The sequence below is a fragment of the Candoia aspera genome, chromosome 14 (assembly GCF_035149785.1).
Source record: "Candoia aspera isolate rCanAsp1 chromosome 14, rCanAsp1.hap2, whole genome shotgun sequence".
Taxonomy (NCBI): Eukaryota; Metazoa; Chordata; class Lepidosauria; order Squamata; family Boidae; genus Candoia; species Candoia aspera.
Window position 1 is genome coordinate 6,457,337 of NC_086166.1, and position 23,253 is coordinate 6,480,589.

General features: G+C 43.2%; 2 protein-coding genes across 2 annotated transcripts; one reads left to right on the forward strand and one right to left on the reverse strand.

Moving 5' to 3' along the window:
- Positions 1 to 317: 317 nt before the first annotated feature.
- EIF2AK1 (eukaryotic translation initiation factor 2 alpha kinase 1) lies at positions 318 to 17,759 on the reverse strand. Its single transcript, XM_063314922.1, has 15 exons — positions 17,492 to 17,759; positions 13,326 to 13,484; positions 12,172 to 12,308; positions 10,881 to 10,912; positions 9,840 to 9,939; positions 9,341 to 9,421; positions 8,410 to 8,539; positions 7,815 to 7,867; positions 7,406 to 7,687; positions 6,763 to 6,871; positions 6,493 to 6,599; positions 2,529 to 2,649; positions 2,350 to 2,429; positions 1,141 to 1,374; positions 318 to 527 (listed from the first exon to the last, which is right to left on the reverse strand). The coding sequence occupies exons 1-15, from the start codon at positions 17,742 to 17,744 to the stop codon at positions 396 to 398; spliced, it is 2,010 nt and encodes a 669-aa protein (XP_063170992.1). The 5' UTR covers positions 17,745 to 17,759; the 3' UTR covers positions 318 to 395.
- ANKRD61 (ankyrin repeat domain 61) lies at positions 4,915 to 5,953 on the forward strand. Its single transcript, XM_063315049.1, has one exon. It carries the CDS (start codon positions 5,138 to 5,140, stop codon positions 5,951 to 5,953), a length of 816 nt encoding a protein of 271 aa, XP_063171119.1. The 5' UTR covers positions 4,915 to 5,137.
- Positions 17,760 to 23,253: the final 5,494 nt, after the last annotated feature.

The following is a 23,253-nucleotide window of genomic DNA, read 5'->3' on the forward strand; positions in this document are numbered from 1 at the left end:
TAAAATGAGAGTTCTTCAGCAAGAGAACTACCCCCTGGTCATTTCATGGACATACCCACGTGGCCTTCTTGGCAGCAGTATGGGCCGTATGAGATGTTTTTCTCCTAACTTTCCAGCTTAGCCTACAAGCTGGGAATCTTCTGGTAGTCTCCCATCCAAGCAGTTACCCTGCCCAATCCTGCTTAGCTTTGGGATAACCCAAGTTTGGCTGGTCCTGCTGCCTGCTGTAACTTCAGCATGATTGTTAATGTATGAAGCCAAAGAATTTCAGGAACACTTACCTGATTTCTACTCAGTTCAAATGAGAAACATGCACATTAAGACCTGGGATGTTTTATGTAAAAAAAAAAAAACACAAGTTAACAGCAACACAATTACAAGCACTTTTGGTTCACTTAAACCGGAGAGCCGATTGGCTTAATTCTGTCTCTTTCATCTCTCTCTTCTAAAAGTAACTTGATTTTTTCTTTAAGCAGTTTGATTTCTTCCTCTTGCTCCATTACTTTCTGCTGAAGAATACAAATGACCTAAACAAAACAAAACAGACAATTACTGCAGCCATCCCGCATTCAAAATAGTAGTAGTATGGGATCTGATAGCACGGGATAATTTTTCTATGTGGCTGTTCGCTTCCTTTTTCAAATTAAGAACACCCAGCTTAATTTCACTTAAATTATATTCATGGTTCGCATTTCAGCACGCAGGAAGTGTTGCGTCTCAAACCATATTGGGACATCATTTGTGGAGGAATGCTTCTAAATGAAAACCGTGATTTACTATCTGGCCAAAGATTGCTGTCATCTAAGGAAGCATATCTCAGATTCTCCTGTTCTGGCATTTCCCTTCCACAGCTTTGTCCTGTGGCAATGCTGGATGACAATTGTGACATCTAATTTATTGCAATATTTTGGGATCCATGCCTCTGAAAAAGGAAGATTTTTTTTTAAAAAAAAACAAGGATATAACTTGAAAACCGTTTGTCCATTTGGGTTATCAATCTATCTGTGAGCCTGTTTAGACTAAATGGAAATACTGGTATGCAGAGCACACCCAGGAAGCTATCTTAGCATAACAGAGGCACATCTACCCCAGCTATCACAAAAGGAGCCCCTGATAGGAAAAGATCTTGCCCAAGCTTACATTTGCTGAATTATGGAAGAGTTCGCTTTCCAGAAGCTGAATGGCTGTTGGTCTGCATGAAGATATGTTACTTGTCAGCAGCTTCACGTATTTGGCCTGTATTGGCCATTTTCCACTAAAAGAAAACGGTAGACTGCCATGTCGTAAGCCCATCAAAACTTCTGTTCTCTCCATTTCTGTTCCAAATGGCTGGAAAAGTTCAAACAGGATGACCCCCAAACTGTACATATCCGACTGGGGAGAAAAGAAATAAATGTTCAGGGTTACAGCTCTTTTCAGATTTTAATATTTTTAATATTCTTGCCCCTCAGGATCATTGTTGGGATGTGCACTGTACAGCAACAGCTAGATAGCGGTTTGCACTTGATTCATACACCAGGGAGGCAAATTTTGGCAAAAGCAGAGATGTGGGCCAGAAACTTTTCCGGGGTTGAAACTTTCCCACTTCAGGCCAGCTGCACGTTTGCTTTTTAGGCCATCGTTCCAAACCACCGAGAAGCCCAAATGCTTGCACAGACGCTGGTTCCTGAGGTGATCGCTGGGTGATGACTCACTCACGTAGCAAAACAGGACACTCCCACTCTGTCTGTTCACCAAATGTCTGTCATAGCCACTGCAGCCAGTCTGCAATATACCCATTTTCCAGAAGGCACAAGTAAGGACCCTGTGTCATCGCCTCTCAAGCTCCCAGTGTGCTCTCTATCCCCCTTTTAGCTGGCTTGCCTGGTGTGTGTGTGTGTGTGTGTGTGTGTGTGTGTCTGTCTCTCTCTCTGTCTCTCTCTCTGTCTGTCTCTCTCTCAGGTGTCTGGACATCAACTCCCAGAATTCCCCACCTAGCCAGGCATTCTTGTAAATCAAGGCATATCGGTCTTTTACACTACAAAAAGCGCTTTATTTTTCAAAGAGGTCACCTCTAATATTTTAAGCTCATGGCGAAACAGCTTGGTAAGGATTAAAGGCTGCCACTTGCAACTGTTATTTCTCATGGCTACGAACAATCCCCATGCCCTCCGTCCTTCGTGGAAGCATTTGTACTTTCAGTGGTTTGTCATGTTGAGAGTTTTGTGCCTTTCTAATTAGTTCACCTTTAGAATTCTTAATATTAGCATCCTGTCCTTTGACACCTACGCTGAAAGGTACGAAGTTCACAACTGGGGTCCTGTTAAAAAAGGCTACAATTGCACTGGAGGTTTGGCTGGCCGGCCGTACCTTGAAATCATAACGAGAGCCTTGGAGTTGTTCAGGTGAAGCATACAGACAAGTGCCTACTCCGGAGGTATGGGTGAACACTATACCAAAATGGAGAGAGAATGTCAGTGTTTTTCAAAAAATCGAAAATCGCTATCCAAATCAATAACTGAAGCACTATTGGAGTGCTTAATGATTACCATTATTTTTCTCTGCACTTAGCAAGCGGGCTGTATCTTCCTCTATAATCTCTCTGCAGGCTAACCCAAAGTCTCCTATTTTCACGTGGTGGTCAGGTCCTTGTAGAAAGATATTTCGAGGCTGTGAAAACAAAACAAATGGTGAATGCATTTCAGAAATCCTGGATCGCAGGATGTGTGAAATTTAGATGAGCTGAAAATAGAATTTTTTTTAAAATAGAGCTAAGAGCTAAAGTGACATGCTAACCAGGTTCTGGTTGTGAGCACCAAGTACGGGGACCCTGAATGGCCCCTTCCCATTCTACAGTGTCTTCTCCAGCAGTGATACAAGCCTGAGCTGAACATGTCATCTTTGCAGAGGCAATCCATCTCCTGGCTGGCCTGCAACCTTTCGGAGTTTGGCCACTGGAAAGAACTGTGAGATCATCTCCTAACTGGTTCCAGAACCAGGCAGATGCTGGGCATCACCATCACAAAGGGACAATGGCTCACACATAAGGCTCCGAGCCTCTGCATTTTCTCCATGCAAAGTCTTCTGAACCAGGTGTTTTCTAATATGGGTAACTTGGTAAGAAGTCCCCGCAAATGGGAAAGTGAATCGACGGAAGAAAAATTAATTGAAGCCATAATGACCAACGATACATCGACGCTTCAAGATTTACTGCCATCCCATTCAGTCTACCAAACCGTTATCTGCCAGGTAGCCATCTGCCTAAACCTAAAAGATACATAGAAATTGACATAGAATGCTCAAAAGCCAGTATTTCTGGAAGGATGTTTAATTTAGTATTACAAATTCATTCCAAATGGTATTTAAAGGTTATTTCGATCTGAACATCTGGCAAGCAGCAGAATGACTGTGCAGTCTTATGCATATCTGATAAAAAGAAAGATCCACTGAACCACTCTTAGGATTTAAAGCTAAATGGTCTTAATTCTGAGTTAACAAACACAAGTCTATGCGACGCGGCTGTAATCTTACACACAAATACACTGGATTAAGCCGTCACTGAAAAAGTGTTATTTGGCTAATCCTTCAGATACGTATTCCAATGTAGATTATAAAATATTTTAGCAGGCTTCCTACAGAGGTGCTGTGCTTTCAAAACAATCAGCAAAATGTGTTACAATTAACCTTTCTACAATCAGTTTCTGGGCATTTGTCAAAGTTCAGGTCAGATTCAGAGAATAAGTCAGAAATTCTGGAAGTGGGGAAGGCTAACACAGCCTGGCTTTCAGGGAGTCATAGCCACTCCTAGGCTCTTGGTGACTCTGCTTAATCCCACTTTAGGAGACAGTTTCTGGACTCTTCATTCTCCTTGAATTAGCAGTTGGAAGGGAGGCTCTTTTTTATGGCAGAAAAATTCTCTTCAGTCTGTAAATTTTGAGGGATCCAGACTGTTATCCAAGTATCAGGAGAGCTATGGCTGCCCAGATTTTTCTCTGTATTAATCACAGCAGGCTTTGGCCTAGTCTGTCAAGACAACTGCTGTAACATTTTCAAGGAAGGTGAGCACTCAGCACTCAGAAGTGTCATGCTTTAGTTCTGGGGGTTGCCAGGTGCTTGCAGCCTTTATTGAAAGCTGTAGAAATTTTAGCCTGAACTGGATTTGGAGAAGGAAATAGAAAAGCTTGTTATTTATTTATGCACCCATAGACTGTAGAGCAAAATGTATTATAAATATGGTAAAGTCCTTCAGATGGACTGTGATTTATCTAAAGTACATCAAATATGATGGATTGTTTCACTAGCTTACATTTACCAGTTATCAGTTTTATATCTTCTTTCTCCCCTACTGTCAAAGAAACAAGGATGGTATGAGCAAGATAATATACACAATGAAGATCCTGAAACGAGGTAATGTTTTACCAAATATCAGAGGTTATAATATGGGATCTGGGAAATGTTTAACAGGAAGAAAATTCCCAACCCCTCTTAAAGGCTTCACCATCGACATTGCCAACCCAAGCCTTTTAGCAGTGAAGAACCAAATATGAGAAGTCATCTTTGGTTGGCCAGAGTTGATGACATCCAAAATATCTAGACCACACCATGTAGTTTGCCCCTGAATATTAGATATTACAGTGCAGAGAAAAAGGACTTGCAAAGTAGAGGTAGTCCTCGCTTAACAACCACAATTGAGACCAGAATTTCGGTTGCTAAGCGAAGGAGTCATTAAGCAAATCTGACTCAATGTTACAACCTCTTTTGTGGCAGTGTTTAAGTGAATCACTGTGGGCATTAAGCGAACCACATGGTCGTTAAGCGAATCATGTGGTTCCCCACTGATTTTGCTTGCCAGAAGCCAGCCGGGAAGGTAGAAAATGGTGCCCAAATCGTGATCATGTGACTACAGGGATGCTGCAATGGTCGTAAGTGTGAGAACCGGTCATAATTTTTTTTTTCCAACACTGCTGTATGTCCGAACCTTCACTAAACGAATGGTGGTTAAGTGAGGACGACCTGTGTTTATCTATTTTATCCCTGCCTAAATAGCCACCAAACAGCAGAATGCTCCCTGGAGATCCATCACGGAACAGAAGAAAGGAATGATAAAAAACATCTCCCTGTCCAATTGAAGGAGCATGTCAAGACCATAAACAGTTACATGTTTGGCCACCATGATCACCACCCTCTCCATTTAGCTGTAACGATTGGGTGTCATCACCTAATACCCGACCTGCTGAAGCGGGGGGCCAAAATAAACGACAGGGCGGAAGCAAACCAAACTGCTCTTCACCTAGCTTCAGAAACCCTCAACCAAGAAGCCATTAAAATGCTACTCCGCTGCGGTGCCAAGGTAAACTGCACAACTCTGATGACCAAACAGACGGCGCTGCATCTGGCGGTCCACTGCTCCTCCTCCAAGGCCGGCCTTGTCTTAGCAGCAGGTGGGAAGTGTGTGGAGCTGCTGCTGCTGCATGGCGCAAATGTGCACATGAAAGACTGGGAAGGCCAGGAAGCCATTCACCGCGCTTGCCAGAGCGGCAGAGAAGACATCATTAACCTCCTCCTCGATTATGGGGCAGACGTGAACTCCTTAACGTGGCGGGAGGAGTCTCCCCTTTTTCTATTCCTTGAAAGAGCAATCAATCTAAGAAAGGTCCACGTTCTGAAGAAGCTGCTAAGCCTATCGTACCCTCTGAAGCTCACTAACGGCGAAGGCCGACTACCCCGAGCGCTCGGCCACCCCTGCTGGGAGCCGCTGAAAGGCCTGCTTCTGCAAGCATCTTCAGAAGTGTGGTCCTTGCAGGATATCTGCAAGTTCAACATCAGGAAGATATATGGAGGAAACTCAAGATATTGGCTCAAACGGAGAATCCCAACCCAACTGTGGGACTCTATATTCATTAGCCAACAGTTTTCGTACGCTTCAAAAATAAACGACTTGACCGTGTGCAATGTGCACACCAGTCAAGAGTAGGAGAAATTAGGCCCTGTGATGCTAACCAAAGTATCAAAAAAATAAAGGCTTGGCTTTGTGTTCTGAGTCAGTCCGCACAAACATTTACTTCAATGCAGCGCACGCCATCTGTTGCAATATTTATAAGAAAAATGGGAGGGGATTTCTGCATTTAGAGATGTGCCACAGACACACGGCAGAGCCTTTTTAACCCCCACTAGAAGGAATGTAATTATAGCTGAATACCACAGAGATTGGGGAAAAACTAAAAGCAGGGGAAAGGAGGAACTGGCACGCATGGTGAATACCCATATATTAAAAATGTGTTCATCAGTTTGAAGCAACAGAAATTTGTGCTTAAGTAGAAGACTCCGCTGTTCTCCGTATCTAACGTGATGCCAATATAGGAGTGTGTGTTTCTTCTGACGATTTAACTGTATATCCATGTTCATAATGCACTATTTGAATACAGAATTTATAAACAGATTTTCTTCTGGGGCATACGTAAGCCACAAGCTGATGGAGCTTCCATGATGGCCTTAAAGGAGCATTTTACTTACTTTAATGTCCCGGTGCATGACTCCCATATTGTGGATATAATACACTCCTTCTAGCAGCTCTTGGAAAATTTTTAGTGTCCAGTGTTTCTCAATATGGTGATAAGGGCCTATAAAAAACATTTTAAAAAACCAAGTTTTTTAATGTTCAATACTGGGACGTCTTACAACAGCTTGTTAACAACTCTATTTTAAAGCACTGTCAGTTAAAAAAAAAGAGAAAATCAAGCCAGCAGTCTTTTCAAGAACAGTTACTTAAACTTTAAGGCTTACTAGAGTCACCTGTTCCTCTCAGACAGGTGTCATTTCTGGTAGCAATCCAGTTGCATAAGGAGGTTTCACACAGTTGCATTTGTATGTGAAGCATCAGGTGATACTTGGTCTAGGAAGAAAGCAGGAATGCACACTTTTTCAATGCGCCACAAGAAGCATGTGCAACGCTACCCCAAAGCTATGAAAGGCTGTGCAGTTACTCAAATCAGAACTGCGGTAGATAATTTACTGAAAAATCCTTCCTGCTTTTCCACCCTCAAAACTCTTCAGAGTCATAGGGTACATGCCTGACACAGATGATGCATTTTGAGGACTGCTTATCAAATGTTCATATTCACCAACTTCTGAACAAATACACCATCCCTCAACAACGAGACAGTTTCAGACCGCATGTAGAAACACCCCTCCCCACTTCACTCAAATCACGTGGTTCACCAGGGCTGTGCAAAACCTGAATCTGGGCAAATCTTTTTCATACAGTTAGCACAATCCTACTCTTCTCCTTCACTCCTGTTCAGATGCAATCCCACAAAAGAATAAATTTCAGAAAGTGGGCCAGATTTCAGATTTACAAAGGGGCTTAAAACCATTCTGCAGAAGTATCAGAACATAATTAAAATATTCAAGGTGAATCTGTGCTTACCGTACAGGGCTGATGCCAAGACATCTTCTGTGAGTCTTCATCACTGCAAGAATCATTGGCATTTTCCTGGTCCCTATTTTGATTATAGCAATGTAGGATAGATTGATGATTTCCGCTGTCCCTTAATTCACTGGTCATGTCATTTTCACCACTGCTGTCATGTGTCCCAAGAGGAAGTGCGCAAGCATCCGCATCATTTCCTTCAGAGTTTCTGCTGAGAGAATCCTCCGGGCTCTGGTTGGCAAAGATAATGGAACTGTCTTCCATTTCTTGAATGCAGCTCTGGCCCCTGCCAAAAACCAAAAACAAGGCTTTGAAGGAGACTGTACATCCCTTCATTGTCCAAGAAAACAAAAGCAGGCTTTTCTTTGGAAAATAACAAGGCTGTTCTTGTGGAATCCTAGAATACGTACTCAGAATTTCCTTGCCCAGAAGACATTTTGAGCAATGGAAGATCCAAGACTGAGTCACCTATAATCGGGAAACAGGACATTTTATAAAGACAATATATTATACTGCTGGGTTCATGTAAGATGGACTAGATGAAAATCAAATTGGATTTTAGTATGTGTTGTGGGCACAATGCAGTTTATTTGCTGGGAGCATTAAGTGATATGATAAGCCGGGTTTAAGATTGTGGGTATGTACCCAAACCATGACCTCACTATTTATTAATACCATGAAACATTCAAGTTGTTCAGCTTTATGAATATAGTGGTGAAAGGCCAAGAACCTGCAGCCATCAAGAGGGCTTGGAACTAAATTTCTCGTTAGCCTTTCTGGCTGGGGCTGATGGTAATGACAACTGAACTCCAACAACATCTGAAAGACCACATGTCCCCTATCTGTGGTGCCAGCAATGGAAGTTACTACAGCTTAATCAATGCAAGTTACCCATGTGTTCTTTTTTCAACGTTACCGACATATTTATTAAGCGTATAAACCTTATCGGGTTCTCCACTAATTGAGAAAAACTTAAAAGGATGTTTATGGATGATATAGACGGCGGAATGAAGCCCACAAGTTATACTCCCCTTTTGGACCCGCTGGTTGAACATGTTCCATCCAAGCAGTATGGTAACCTACAATATTGGGATGCTGCAGTTGAGCCAAGACTTTCACCTCCCGCAAGACCTACAAAAAGATCAAAGAGGACTTATCACCCTCAGCGTGGCCAGATAAGGTGCTGGCCTAGAAACCAGGAGGCGGTGAGTTCTAGTCCCGCCTTAGGCATGAAAGCCAGCTGGGTGCCCTTGGGCCAGTCCCTCTCTCTCAGCCCAACTCCCCTCACAGGGTTGCTGTTGTGGGGAAAATAAGAGGAGGAAGGAGTATTGGGTATGTTCACCGCCTTGAGTTATTTATAAAAATAATAAAGGTGGGATAGAAAATAAATAAATAAATAAATAAATGTTTCCTGAAATGGAACTAGAGGGCGCCTTTCACTTTTGTCCTTACCCACCACCACAAGATATAACTTCCACAATAAGGGCACTGCAGGCCTTAAGGCACCCACTGAAAAACTTTGCACTCTGGGCAAATGGTTTGAGTTGGATGATGGGAAAGACTCCTGAAGAGCTGGGTGACTTCTCCCTCCCCCCCTCCCACACTGGCATTCCACTGGAAGTACAGCCAACAAACGGTGGGTGGGATTAATCAGCAGGAGGGGCCAAAGTCAAAAGTGGGAGGAGTTATCCAACTGACATCCTGTTTTCTTCTCTCCCTCCCTCCATTCTCCTTCCCCAGCATAGAGGCAGGAAGGGAGTACTTTTGCTTAAAGTCTGCATCAATGATGAGCAGTATTTTTGAAACAAGACAATGAAATAAGGTTTCTGCTTGTGCTTCTTTTAACACTAAACACCAACTAACCCTGAGCCAAGGACCACGATGCCTGCCTTTCCACAACACCCTCGAGCAAACGTTAAAACAAGCGTGTACCTTCATGCAATCCTGTTTTGTGGCTTTCTTAATCAGGATTTTTTTAATCGCATAGAATTGACCATCGAGTTTATTTCTGACCTGAAAATAGATCAACAGGGCAGAAGGAACATTTAGACTAGGGAGGAACAAACAGCAACCCGAGCATCCTTTTTTCAAAGATGTTTAATCCAGACACACACTGTGATTTCACAAACACACATATAATCTGCCAGATTCAGAATATGGGCCTCGGGTGGCAAGTGGGGAGAAACACACCGTGTGTATCATGACATACTTGCACAAACAATCCACACTATGTAATTTTAGTTTTCAGCAAATCCAAACCACCTGTTGTTTTAAGAGCATATTCTTGCATCACATTCTGTAAGCCTACTCAGCATAAAATCTTAGATATATCAAAAGAAGGCCTCCCAGAATTCCTATCCACCACCAATGAGAATTATTCTCCATTCCATTATAAACAATGATAACGCTGCTGATAGTCAATTATAAATACCTTATATACTGTTCCATATCCTCCTTTTCCGAGCCTTGAAATCTCATCAAATTCATTAACGTAACGGGATGTCTGTGCTTCAAAGAGGATTTCGTTTTCCCTAATTTTTAAAAGAGCATATTAATAATTGCCACTAAAAAATTAGCAATGGAGTACAATCACTAACAGACATAAAAAGGAGAAGCATTCCATTGTAGGACTTCTCTTCATGGAGAGATGAGCAAAGCATGGAAGTAGGAAAGACAGTATCGTTCAAACTGCAGGAGAAAAAGGGGCAGCTGTCCCTAACTGGGAGGCCTTCTAAATGCATTGCCCTGCACTCACCACTGATAGCTAAATAGAAATATTGTTGCAGCTTGGGAATCCAAATCTGTGGAAGCAGGGCTGAAAACCAGGGAGTTTTGCAGTTGTTTTTTTTTTAATCGTATGGCATAACAGTTCGGTGTTCATGCTGCTTTTCTTGCTGGGTAATCCTTGTGAGGTCCAGCAGCCAGATGTGTGGACTATTTAGCCGTGACAAGTCATGTTGCCCGGGGTGCACCATGAGGAGGCTAGTTCACATTGTACCTAGTTGGGGTGAGAGAGGGGGACTGGCCCAGGGTCACCCAGCCGGCTTTCGTGACTAAGGCGGGACTGGAACTCACAGACTCCTGTTTCTAGCCTGGTGCCTTAACCACTAGACCAAACTGGCTCTCCGTTTTGCAGTATTTGACCCTGTCTATATACATACAGCCACTGTCTATGTAGAAAAATATCCAGACTGGTGACAGCCTTCCAGGATCACACTGTTGATTTCTAGCCTGCCTTAGACACATCTCAGTTTTTCCAATTCAGACAACAGAAACCAAAATACTTTAGTCTCTTCTTGTGATGCCCAAGACTTTTACATTACATGATTTTTGGTTCCAACCTAACATTAACCTGAATTTTATATCTGCAATACGGGAACTCCAAGAGCCAATGCTCAGTGGAGAATAAAGTTCTACCAAGCAATTTTAAAGTCAGCATGTTAAATAAAACACAGGGCTTTATTTAACGTACCTGTTTTTGTAGGAATCATCATGACCAACTTCCTATGTAACACAAAGAAAGAAATGTTGCAGTCATGGATTCAGTAACAAATGCACAATCAAAAAGCGAAGATTTGATAAGTGAAAATAAAATGAAAGCCAAGAAAGCAAAAATCAGCAGTCTTTAAGAAGAAAGGTTAATCCAACAGAGAAGCAGTTTTGAGCTTCTTTTCCAATGTCTTCTTATTCCTACAGTATTCTCCAGGTATTTTACAAAACCGTACCTAAGGAAACCAAACAATAAATTTGGGGGAAAAAAAACCTCACAGACCTTTTTTGGTCACACAACAAATCAAATCCATGATCTGAAGATCTGCTTGCAAAGAAGAGTTTGCATTCATTGTGCTTAATAGGAGGTTTGGGCATCTCCTGAGAAGGGAACAAACTAAGGATGCTGAGAGGATCATAAGCTGAAAGCTGCTCTGAACCACAGTTGCCTTTTTAGATCTGAAAGCTGAATCTAATACAGTGTTTTTCAACCTTGGCAACTTTAAAAAGTGTGGACTTCAACTCCCAGAATTCTCCAGCCAGCATGCTGGCTGGGGAATTCTGGGAGTTGAAGTCCACACCTCCTAAAGCCACCAAGGTTGAGAAACACTGCTTTAGTTTATATTCTACAATGAAGTTGATACATCCTATAGTTTAGCATGACATCCAAATGAACTTGAATAATGGTGGTTTTTTCTCCTTGCCCTCCTTCAGCAAAGTAAGCTGCGTCAGCTGTCATAAACTCACCACAACCATAGCAATGAACTGCCAAGATTCCCAATTTAGCACAAGTCTTAAAAGAGTCATCCTGGACTGATCTGAAACACCATACAGGCAGTCCTCGCTTAACGATCACAATTGAGACCTAAATTTGGTTGCTAAGTGAAGCAGTCACTAAGCGAATCTGACCTGATTTTACAGCCCTTTTTGTGGCAGTCATTAAGCAAATCACTGTGGGCGTTAAGTAAACCACCTAGTCATTAAGTGAATCATGCTGTTCCCTATTGATTTTGCTTGCCAGAAGCCGCTCAGGAAGGTTGAAAATGGCAATCGTGACCACAGGATGCTGCGATGGTCATAAATGCAAACTGGTTGCCAAGCACCCAAATTGTGATCATGTGACCATGGGGACACTGTGACAGTTGTAAGCATGAGAACTGGTCGTAAGCCACCTTTTTTTCAGCACTGTAAGTCTGAACGAATGGTTCTTAAGCGAGGACTACCTGTCCTAGCATGATTTGAATGGTTCTGCCAGGAAGCAGAGAGAGAAATACCTCACTGTGTATTTGCTTTTTGGCTGCTTTCATTAGTTCAGTAATGGCTCGATTATGCTGCAGTCGCAAACTGCTGAATTCTTCACAGACAGCGAAATCGGAAAGCAAGCGCATCTGAGTAAACGTTTTGCAGAGTACTGTATGAAAAAAAAGAGGATGAGACCATTTGAAAATAAACCCAACGCTATTCAACACTTGCGTTCATTATGTTTTTATGGCCTCACTCTACTTCTATTGCTTTTATTTCATTTAAATTATGTTTATAAGTCCCAGAGGATGGCTTCAAGTATAATAAAAAGCCAGATATTAATACAACTAGCAGTTATAACAACACTAGCCTCACCCAGCCCTCCAAATCTAAAATCCAGTAAACAATAGCAGCTACACACCATCGGCAGGTAAATAAAAAGCAATTTTAGAGAAAAACAAGGGGAAAAAAAGAGGGAGGGGGTTAAGCTTTCCTATAAGTCTATAATGGTGAGGCTTAATTGCTTTTACCCGTAATGCATTGCAAAGGAAGGAGGCCAGGTCACAATTAAAGGGCCATGTTGCAGAGCTGCTGTAATGTAACAGTGGAGAAGAGTAAAGAGGAAAACAACATTGAACCCACAATGATACATTCAGCTAAAGCCCATCAAATGGCACTTTGGGGCAATCTGGGTGGCTTTAAGTGTTTAAGTGCAGAGACATGAGGTACCTATTTAATCTATAAAACTTTAACCACCAATCAAAAGTACACATTTCCCCATTTCAGAAGGCCAAATGTGTGTCTTGGACTTCTGCAAAGCTTAAGACCCCCCATTTCATACCTTCAACCCTGAAAAAATGCAAAAAAAAAAAAAAGGAAAAATTCAAAATGTTTAGTCCCACCCATGGGATGTCACTATGACATCACTGGCCACACCCTCAATACAGCTGGGGGCGGGGCAAATGGCCAAGTATGTCAGCAGGGCTGAAAAAGATGCCACTTTATATTTAAGGATGCACCAAGTGCATCTTGAACGTGCTGACCTTTTTATTCTCTGCCCTCCTATTTAACAGGTTTATTGAATGTAATAAAATTGAGATCATATGGATGCTGTTCTTTGGTGTTACTCCCCGAAAAGTACTGTGCCCAGTCTATCCCGCCAGGTCAATTCAAACTACTCACTAACATTGAAACAAACGTCTTGAGCGTGTAGGATCTTCAGCATACATGTGGCAAAGATGTTCCAGCAGAGAAACTAGAAGGAGCTGATTGGCAAAGGAGGACGTGATGTTCATCAATTTCTGGGAGCTGTTTGCACTCCGAAATTCGGTGGGCCAGTCAGAATCTGAAAAAAAAAAAAGAACAAAAAACTGGATTACATCTCATTTGTAGGGCCTTGAAAATAATATTCAAAGGAGTTTCAAATACGTTGGGATCTAGTGTAAAGAACCCAGATTTCTTCAAAAGCATTTGATTTTCTTCCCCCTTCTTTCTGGAACAGATGGAAACCATGCGGAGTGAAGCAATAATCCATTATTTATCTCAGCCTCCTATCTATGCCATGGAGTATCAATGCTGCAGAGCTGTTTTATGGCCATGTGAAGGTGCAAGATACATGTTCATAAGAGAAATGCTTCATTTTCATGACAAATGGGATGTAATAAAGATGCAATCCATCTCTAAGGCTGTATCAGCAGGGTTGCTTTAAAAAAGCATGTTTGTAGGAAGCAATCATCCCCAGATTATACAGCCTATTTATAAGTAATACATGCATTGTTATATAGACAAACTGTTGTTACTCATTTGTAAAAAGCTTTATTGCCCTTTCCATCTCCTTGTTTTATATTTGTGGTATGAGCCACAGTAATAAAATTTTTAATAAAGAAAATGTGAAAGAAAAGTATAGATTATCACACAGAATAATTTTGCCTGTGTTTATCCGTGTGTGGACAACTAAACTGATTCCATCTCATACAGAAATACTGTAGCAAGAAATTCCCATGCAACTTGTGAGGATCCACCACATGTATACATCTGAGTAAAAAAAATACTGACACAGCTATATTGATGCGTTTGGGCAATAGGTGATTTCTTCCCAATCTGTGCAATTCTAACATTAATTCCCACCTAGCCTAGCCAATTAGAGAGAGCATTGGATCTGTAGTCCAACAATACTTGGTCACTCAGTGATCCATTCCTCTTCCATTCAATCCGCTAGTTATCACATGATCCCTTCTCTTTGCACCCATAACTGCAAGTTCAGCTGGTTCTTTATATTATTATTATTATTATTATTATTATTATTATTATTATATTTTTATCCTGCCTTTCTTTATATATTTTTGGTCAACTCAAGGCCTTATCTTAGGATCAATCCGTTCTATGGGAAATAGCTTAACTGCTGAAATTCTTGTAACTCTATCCCTTTCACATCAATCAATGTGCTAAAAATTCTGTGTGATTTTTGCCTGGCCGTTTTTAAGTGAAGGCAGCTCAGAATTCCAAAGATCCGCTTTGCATCTGAGGCAACAGAAAGGACGCTGATGCAATGATATTGCAAACAAAGTCACAAGGCCCATTCAAAGAAATGATGCAATAGCTCCTTCCCTTATCAGTCTCCAGGTAAAGAAATGAGATCCCACAATGTGCAAGTTCAGCCATCTAATATTCTTCAATGCTTAGGCACTAATATCTCAAATGCTATTCTACAAGGGGAGTATTTCTGAAACAGGGAGGAAAGAAAAAATAAAAAGTGGCAATTACATGGAAAGTAGCCATTTAACTGAAAACACAGACCCCCCAAAATGCCTTTTCCTTGTCTAGTGAAGTTTTTTCCCCCAAGGCAAAACCAAAGGAACATTAAGTTCAACTCTAACTCTGAATTTTAAATCTCTGCCCAGAAACTCAGAACCAGGAAAAATGCAAGACTTTTCTATTTTACTTGTTGGAGTTTTTTTTTAAATACACATAATTGAGCATTGTTTTAAAAAGTCATCTTCTTTCCAAAGCAGGGTTGTCAACCTGCACAGTCCAAAACTGTATTCTCTAAATGCACTTCACTTCACAGAGGAAATATATAGATGTAACAAATAAATGATTAAGCTATCCACTTCCTGCTCAAGGGGTAATACCTTAATATTCCCAACAAAATCTTCTTGCATGTAAAAAACTAGCATGTTAGGGAAAAGGCTGCAGATGAACTTATCTTCCAGCCCAACCTTTTTCTAGATGCAGGTACTTTCCAGCAAAAAAGCATTCAAACAGAAATTGAACTGGGGGGGGGCACATTGTTTTTCATGTGGATTAAGTCTCTCAGGTGAACTTTACCACACATGTATTCCCTGCTCAGGGGCATGCTGCTAATTCTGTTTTGCAAACGTGGAGGTGGGTGGAGAACATTGATTCCAATCCTGGAAATAATTAGCTTTCTTATTAGAGGTTGCAAGTAGTAATTTGCACTTTATTATGCATCATTTGCCTCCATCTTCTTCTCCATCAATTTTGTAACCACCTCTTATTGAATATCAGATTATCAAGGGCAGGAACCTTTGTCTAACCCAGGGTTTCTCAGGCAGGGTCCGGTGGCACCCTCGGGTTCTGTGAGAGGTCACTAGGGGTTCCCTGGGAGATCACTATTTAAAAAATTATTTCAAATTCAGGCAACTTCACATTAAAGAGGAAAGTTTCATTCTTTATTTTTAGTTTATCAACACTGTTAGTGCATCTAGACAGGCCTACCCATGAAATGAATATAATAATTTGGTAACTTCTAGCCTATCTTTGAGCCTGATTGTGCAGGGGTTCCCCAAGGCCTGGAAAATATTTCAAGGGTTCCTCCAGGGTCAAAAGGTAGAAAAAGGCCAGAGTCTAATCCAATGAACAAAACACACTAGAGGGAAGAGGGGATCCTTGTTTCACCTAATGCAACTCACAAAACATTAATATCCAGAAATACAATTATTATCTTGTGCATCTATATTAATTTTTTTTTGCAAATACAAAATATCTGTATTTTGGGTGTATATTTTTATTTATTATTTGATTATTGACTAGGGTTGTCACTTAATAAATAATTAGTTACTTATTACTATGCTGACTTATTACTACAGTTGTTTCTTGTTATTTGAAGCATTACTATGTTGCTTTTATCATGTCAATTTGTTGTAACTTGCCTGGAATCTTTTATTATTGCAGCAACAACAATTTTTATTTGATTTGGGCTACAAAAATTGGAAAATAAATAATTTTCTATGTGTTTATATACACATGAAAAATTTATAGATGCGTAACCATATGTCAACATGACCTAAGAACTATAATTCATATCTGTATTATCCAGTTAAAACCCAGCTGTGATAATGTACAAGTAGGATATCTAACCCACTTATAATCCAGAACTACATCTATGATAAGCTAGGATTTTATATACATATATGTTTAAACACACATCTCTCTCTCTCTTAAATAGACATATTTTTATATACCCATCCATGTACAATCCACAATTGTATATGTAATAATCTAGGCTTTTATATACATGTATGTGTATCTTTATACATACATATATATCACTAAGAAACCCATATTTTTAGATACACTCCCACTTACAGTCCCCAGTTGCATATACAATAATCTACACACACACACACACACACACAGCTCTCTCTCTAAAATAATCATCTTTTTATACACACCCCCACTTATAATCCCCAGTTGAGCATATAATAATCTAGGAAGATATATACTGTATATATATATCCCTAATTTCTGTATACACACACACACACACACACGTATATATATATATATATGACTCTCACAGTCACACACATATATACATACATTCTCTCACACAAACATGTATGTATACTCTCACACACACATATATACACACATACATCACTGCACATACCTACCCATACCCCCCCTCTAAAATAACCATCTTTTTATACACACCTCCACTTACAATCCCCAGTCGCGTACAGAGTCTCATATTTATATAAGAGACCCAAGATTATTCTGTACATATACACACACTATACGTACATACACGCACACAACCCCCTTCCCTCTCAAGTAACCACCTTCTTTTTCTACCCACCCCCTCACCACCCACAGTGGCACCCATACATCCTCACCTACCCATACCATTGATACACGCGCGCACCCGTTCCCACGTATCCCCCTCTCTCTCACACACACACACACACACTCTCTCTCTCTCTCTCTTTTCGCTCACGTGCTCGCCGGCCAGCCGGCCTCCCTCCCTCCGGGGCCGCGGCGAGGCCGAGGGGCACCTTCCCGCCCTCCGCCGCCCGGCAGAGAGAAACCCCGCCGTCCCGGCCCGCGCACCGTCGAAGGGCAGCTCGGGTCCCGGCTCCTCATCGGGGAAGCCAATGGCGGCGGGGGCAGCCCGCCGCCCCTCCGCCCCGCCGCCGGCCTGCCTTCGCCACATGGCCGCGCTCCACTCCCGCAGTTCCCGCGGCCGGCCGGGCCTTCCCTCCTCCCTGCCTCGCTTCCTCCCTGCCTCGCGCCGCGCCCGCCCGGCTCGGCGGCGCCCCCTGGCCGGCCCGCAGCCGGTCGCGGGCGCCACTACCCTGCCCATGCTCCCCACCCAGCCGGGCTGAGGGGGCGAATCCTGAGGGCGCGGATGGGGGAGGCTGCCCGTGGGCGGCCCCCAAACTTAGGGGATTAGGATTGTTATTATCGTTATCCTTATCACGACTTCTTGGGTGCTGCATGGATTTCGGCCTGCGATGCTTGTGGCCTTGGATTCTCAGGCTGAAAAACAGGCCGTGGTGGACTCTCCGCCTGCTGCTGAACCTGGGGGACTCTCTCTCTATAACTGAACCTGGTGGACTCTCGGCCTCTGATCAGATCCGGTGGACCCTCCTTCTCTTCTCTAAAGAACCTGCTGGAGTCTCCCTTTGTAGTTGAACCTGCTGGATTATCCACCTACGATTAAACCTAGTAGATTCTTGAACCTGGTGGATTCACTGCCTGTCATTGAACTTGGTGGACTCTCCTCTAGCTGAACCTGGTGGATCTTCCATCTGTAGTTGAACCTGGTAGACTCTCAGCCTCTAATCCAAGGTTTCTCAAACATGGCTGGCTGGGGAATTCTGGGAATTGAAGTCCACACATCTTAAAGCTGCCAAGGTTGAGGGACGCTGCTCTAGTCCAACCTGGTAGACTTTCAGCATCTAACTGAACCCAATGATTCCATCTGTAATTGAGCCTAGTGGATTCTCCATTTGTAGTTAAACCTGGTGGACTTTCAGCCTCTAATTGAACCAGGGGATTCTCTGCCTGTGATTGAACCTGTTGGCCTGGAGTTGGGGAAGCATTAGCCCACCAGCCCCCTGAAAACAGGGCCTCAGAGTCAATGCAGTCGGCCGCACACATGGGTAAGAGAGAGTCAGATCCTGATCTGGGGAGATGCCAACCCATAAAGATGCCGCCAGCTAAAGAGGGCTGAGCAGAAGAGATCTGCAGGACCCCGGAGAGGAGAGGAGAGGATCCTCTCAATAATGCTACACCGGGGATCTCTGGTCAGACAAGAAAGCTGGAAACACTCCTTCCCGACCTGCATTCCTGCAGCTTCACTTCCATGTTCCTGGATCGGCAGATGGAGCTCCAGTTTGACCCTGGTCTTCCTTCTGCAGACCCTTCTCTGCTGTAGACCCACGGATGGCTTCTTGCGCAACCCAGCTGCCTTTGCTTGTTTCCAGCCAGCAAACTTCCTTCCCTGTTACAAGCTGCTGGCAGAAACTCTGATCTGTAAAACTAAACCATACTTTACCTCTTTCTCTGCTCCTGTGGAAGATTTAGGACAAGCCTGTGAAAGCTTAAGATTTGCAAACTGCCTCATGCTGTTTCCAATCTATGGCTTTACATGGGATGGGAGGGGGGAAGCATCATGCATTGCTCTGCATCAGCAGCATTTCATGTGTTAGTCCTCCGCATTCAAGCCTATTTACTCTGACGTGCCAGTACTGAACACATGCAGCTTATGCTCACGTTTATGTCCTTTCCACACAAAGGTATAGAGTTTTTTTTTTAATCCGTTCAATCGTGTCTGATTCTCAGAGACTGCCTGGACAAGTCTCTGCAGTTTTCTTGGCGAGGTTTTTCAGAAGTGGTTTGCCATTGCCTCCTTCCTGGGGCTGAGAGAGTGACTGGCCCAAGGTCATCCAGCTGGCCTTGTGCCTAAGGCGGGACTAGAACTCACAGTCTCCCAGTTTCTAGCCTGATGCCTCAACCACTACCCCAAACTGGACCTCAAATGTAGAGTAGACAGACTCAATTTGCTGAGCTTCAGATGTGTGGGGACCACTGGATGAGAAGAATGGAGGCAGCTGGAAGGAAGGAAGGAAGGAAGGAAGGAAGGAAGGAAGGAAGGAAGGAAGGAAGGAAGGAAGGAAGGAAGGAAGGAAGGAAGGGGGAGAGAGAGAGAAATAAATCCAGTTCCATTACGGTTGTCAAGAAAGCTGCATGGGCAGGAATATATTCAGGAGGGAGAAAACCAATTTCAAATTTTAGGCCATTGTATCAGTCATTTTGTAAACAGAAGAATATTATTAATAATTGACTTATTAGCTCTACTATGCATCTTTGTTCAGACCTTAGTCCCTTGATGTTCAAGGAAACATATTCCCAGGTAAGTCTACATGGGTGACATCTCTTTGTTATTCAATAAACTTTGGTTGAACTAAACTGGGATTAAACCAAAACACTTATAAGAGTTTCTTCATAAATAATGCTTTGTAAATAAGCTCCAGTGGCTGTGTTCACATGACATGCTGAACCATATCCTGTACTAACCAAGTTTTAGCCAATTTACTATGCAATGCCAGACAGTAAAGGTAGCTTATGGCTAGCATGTTGTGGGTGCCCATAAAATTAGGTAATGAAATGTCTGCAAGCCAACCACCAAGTTCAGAGAGCATGAGGACTCCACAGTTCAATCCTGAGCTACAGAGATTCTCTTCTTTTGGAGCACCAAAGACTCCCATAAAATTAGGTCAGATTAATACACCGCAGGTAATTCAAAAGCATTTTCTCGCAAGTGAAGGATGCGTGGGAACAAAGTATATATTTGGAGATGTTTTTAAAAGCCAGCTCATGTCAAAAATGAGAAATGACTATTAGTGAGAACAGCTAGCTTTATTATCATTTTCCTTTCACTGAAAGTAATAAATGCATTCCCGCTGCTAACATAGCATTCAGATCAATTATTTTATTTAAATTTGGATGGGACCTTACATGATAAACCTCTGCAAAATTAATCCCATTAAAGCTCAGTGAGGCTGATTTCTGCTGAATTTCATCCATGATGTTCTGAATGTTTATTTTTGGATCTGGGAGAAAAGATGCTTCCTAATTTGTATGGGGATTCAATAGGATGTCTAAAAAAAGCTGTATTTTACACAGGAGCCATCTGTATCAAGCTAATGGGGCCATCCATTTCTCTGGGGAATATGCAGTTCAAGAACTCAGCAAACCGAGAGGTGATTAATTAAATCACATCTCCCCAGAAACTGAACGTTATAGTGAGGGCTTCTGTTTTTTTTCATGATCTGTTACAAAAATTTAGAACGGACACTCCTGTTCATCTTGAAGTTTTCACTCGTGGTTTCTGCTAACTTTCTAGAGGATTTCTTTGTCTCCTGTCAAAACCCAACAGATTTTAGAAGTGAGTGCCTGCTGAGTGCTATTGAAGGCACTTGGAAATCCTGATGTTTTGTCACGTACCAGGCACTATCCTGCACTCACACATCTTTATCATTTTCTTCTTCCCAAGAACAGAAGCTTGTGGAGGAGACAGAATTTGGGGATGATCTACAGTGCTCATTCAGCAGGACATCGTTTTTTGAGCTAGGTACAAAACGTGGGATATCTACACCATTGTGATGAGCTCATATGGGTTGGCAGTGATCATTCAGGCATGGACCTGGAAATGTTGGCAGTAAGAGATTTGTTGGGGGTGTGGATGGGATTGTACCTCTGTTTCAGCTTTCTGAATTGTGAAATACCTGATTAAATGAACAACTGAACTGCTCTTAGCAGTCACATTAATAGGTGGTGGGACTGAACGTTTAATATATTTGTTTTAATCTGGTAGAGTTAGGGTTAGCCTGGGTCCCTCCAGTTGTGTTAAATTTTAGAAATACCTTGTTGCATCTAAAATCGCAGCCTCTGCAGGGTTGGAATGAGGGATAACCAACCTCAGGGCCTCCAAGCGGGTTGAACTTTTACTCCATGAATTCCAATCCGCATGGCCTGCAAAGGAATATTGGAGAATCCAAAAACTGCATGAGACCAAGCTGCTAGTCCTTAAGAGGTGACATAAGCATTTTCCTACTCTTCTGTGCTGTCTACATCTCAGCCATAACTTTGAATTTCCAGCTGTTCTGATGGGGTTTCCTGGAGCTTCACTGTAGTGGAGCATTCTATCAGGAAATCCCTGTTAGCCCAATGTTCAGTGCTTTCGCCAAATCTCACAGCTCCTTAGTCTGTGTATCTTCAGGACAGAACAATCATCTTAAACTCTGATTACTTTCTTTTTATTTTCTGTGCAATTTCATTTTTTTTTTCCTTTGGGAAAGCTTCTCCTTTCCCAAAGAACCAAGGATGTAAATTGCCAGTTTATCCTCGTAACAGCCTTGTGAAGTAAGACAGGTTAAAAGATACTCTCTGGTCAGCAAAAACTCGCAATAAAAGAAGGATCTGAGTGCAGATCTGATTGAGCCCAACAGCTGAATGTGTTTCTGCTAGTCTTATAGTTCCTTGAAAATAATGTCTTATGTAAAGAAAAAGACAGGAGGGGCCCATCTCATAGCAGAACACATGCTTTTCCACTCCAGATAAGGAATGCCATTGTTTGGAATAAAATTATATCATGCCCCTACAAAACTGAATTTGACATGAATCTGTGGTCTCGCTTCTAAAAGGGGTGCTTTCCGTTCCCCGTGTTGAAACAAACCTTTTAATCAGGATTAGAAGCATGCTTGCTTTCTGGCATAAGGATTGCTGCTCTAAACATCCTCTGCAATTAAAGTCTCAAATTCTCTCTGCGTCTCAGGCAGGGCTTGGTAACGCCTTTTTCTGAAAACCAGGAGCCCATCGAATTTATGCAACACCCTAAGCCATGGTTTATCAATTGGTTTCATGGGATACCCAGAGTTTCCTCTGTTCGCACAACACTCAGAAATGCCACAGACCCATCCCACATATGTTAGCCCTGAGTGTTGCGTGAACCAGCCAAAAGACTAGTGACTTTCATGATCAGTAGCCTGACTCAATACAAGGAAGCTTCAGAGTTTCTCAACCTTGGCATCTTAAAGCTGCCAAGGTTGAGAAACACTATCCTGGGTGCTTGGCAGGGAAATTGGCTTTCCAAATGCCATCACGTGCTTCAGAAATTCCCCCTCACTTTCGAACCCGCCTTTCTAGACACAACGGTGCCAAGGATGCCAGTCCCTAAGATTTCTCCCCACACCTCAGGGGAAGCGGGACTGCCCAGGTGGGAGACGGGGAGGGCGATCAAGCAGCCCTCCTGCGGGAGATGGGGCTGGGTACCACTCCCACTGAGCGCTGGGGAGGATGGGACGCTACCTGCCACGCTGGGGAAGGAAGGGGGAGGTCAGGTCTGGGTCTGGCCTCTTGCTGCTCAGCCCGACCGACCCTCCAAGTGCGCCGGCCGGGCATGGTGGGAACTGGAGTCCTCAGCCCAGGCTGCACCCATCCGACCTGGCCTGATCTGGAATAAGCGGAGGGGGGAGCGGAGGACGGGAGACCACCGGGCGATCCGGGGAGGCGACAGCCGGACCCGGAAGAAGGCCAGGTAGGAAAAGCCGCTTCCGTCCCCCGGCGGAGGCACAGGAGGGCGCCCGCGGGCGCAGCCTGGGGCCCAGCGTGCGGCGCCGGCTCGGCCCCGCCCCCGCCGCCTGCGCGCGCAGCGCCCCCTGCCGCCCGCCGTCGGTAGGGGCGGCGCTGGTCCCCGTGTGACCCAGAGCTGTGCCGGCCGCCGGAGCCCCGGATGCAGGAGGCCGGGCGGAGCGGGGACGTCATTGTTCCCCGACACGGGCGAAGCAGGAGGCGGAGGCGGAGCG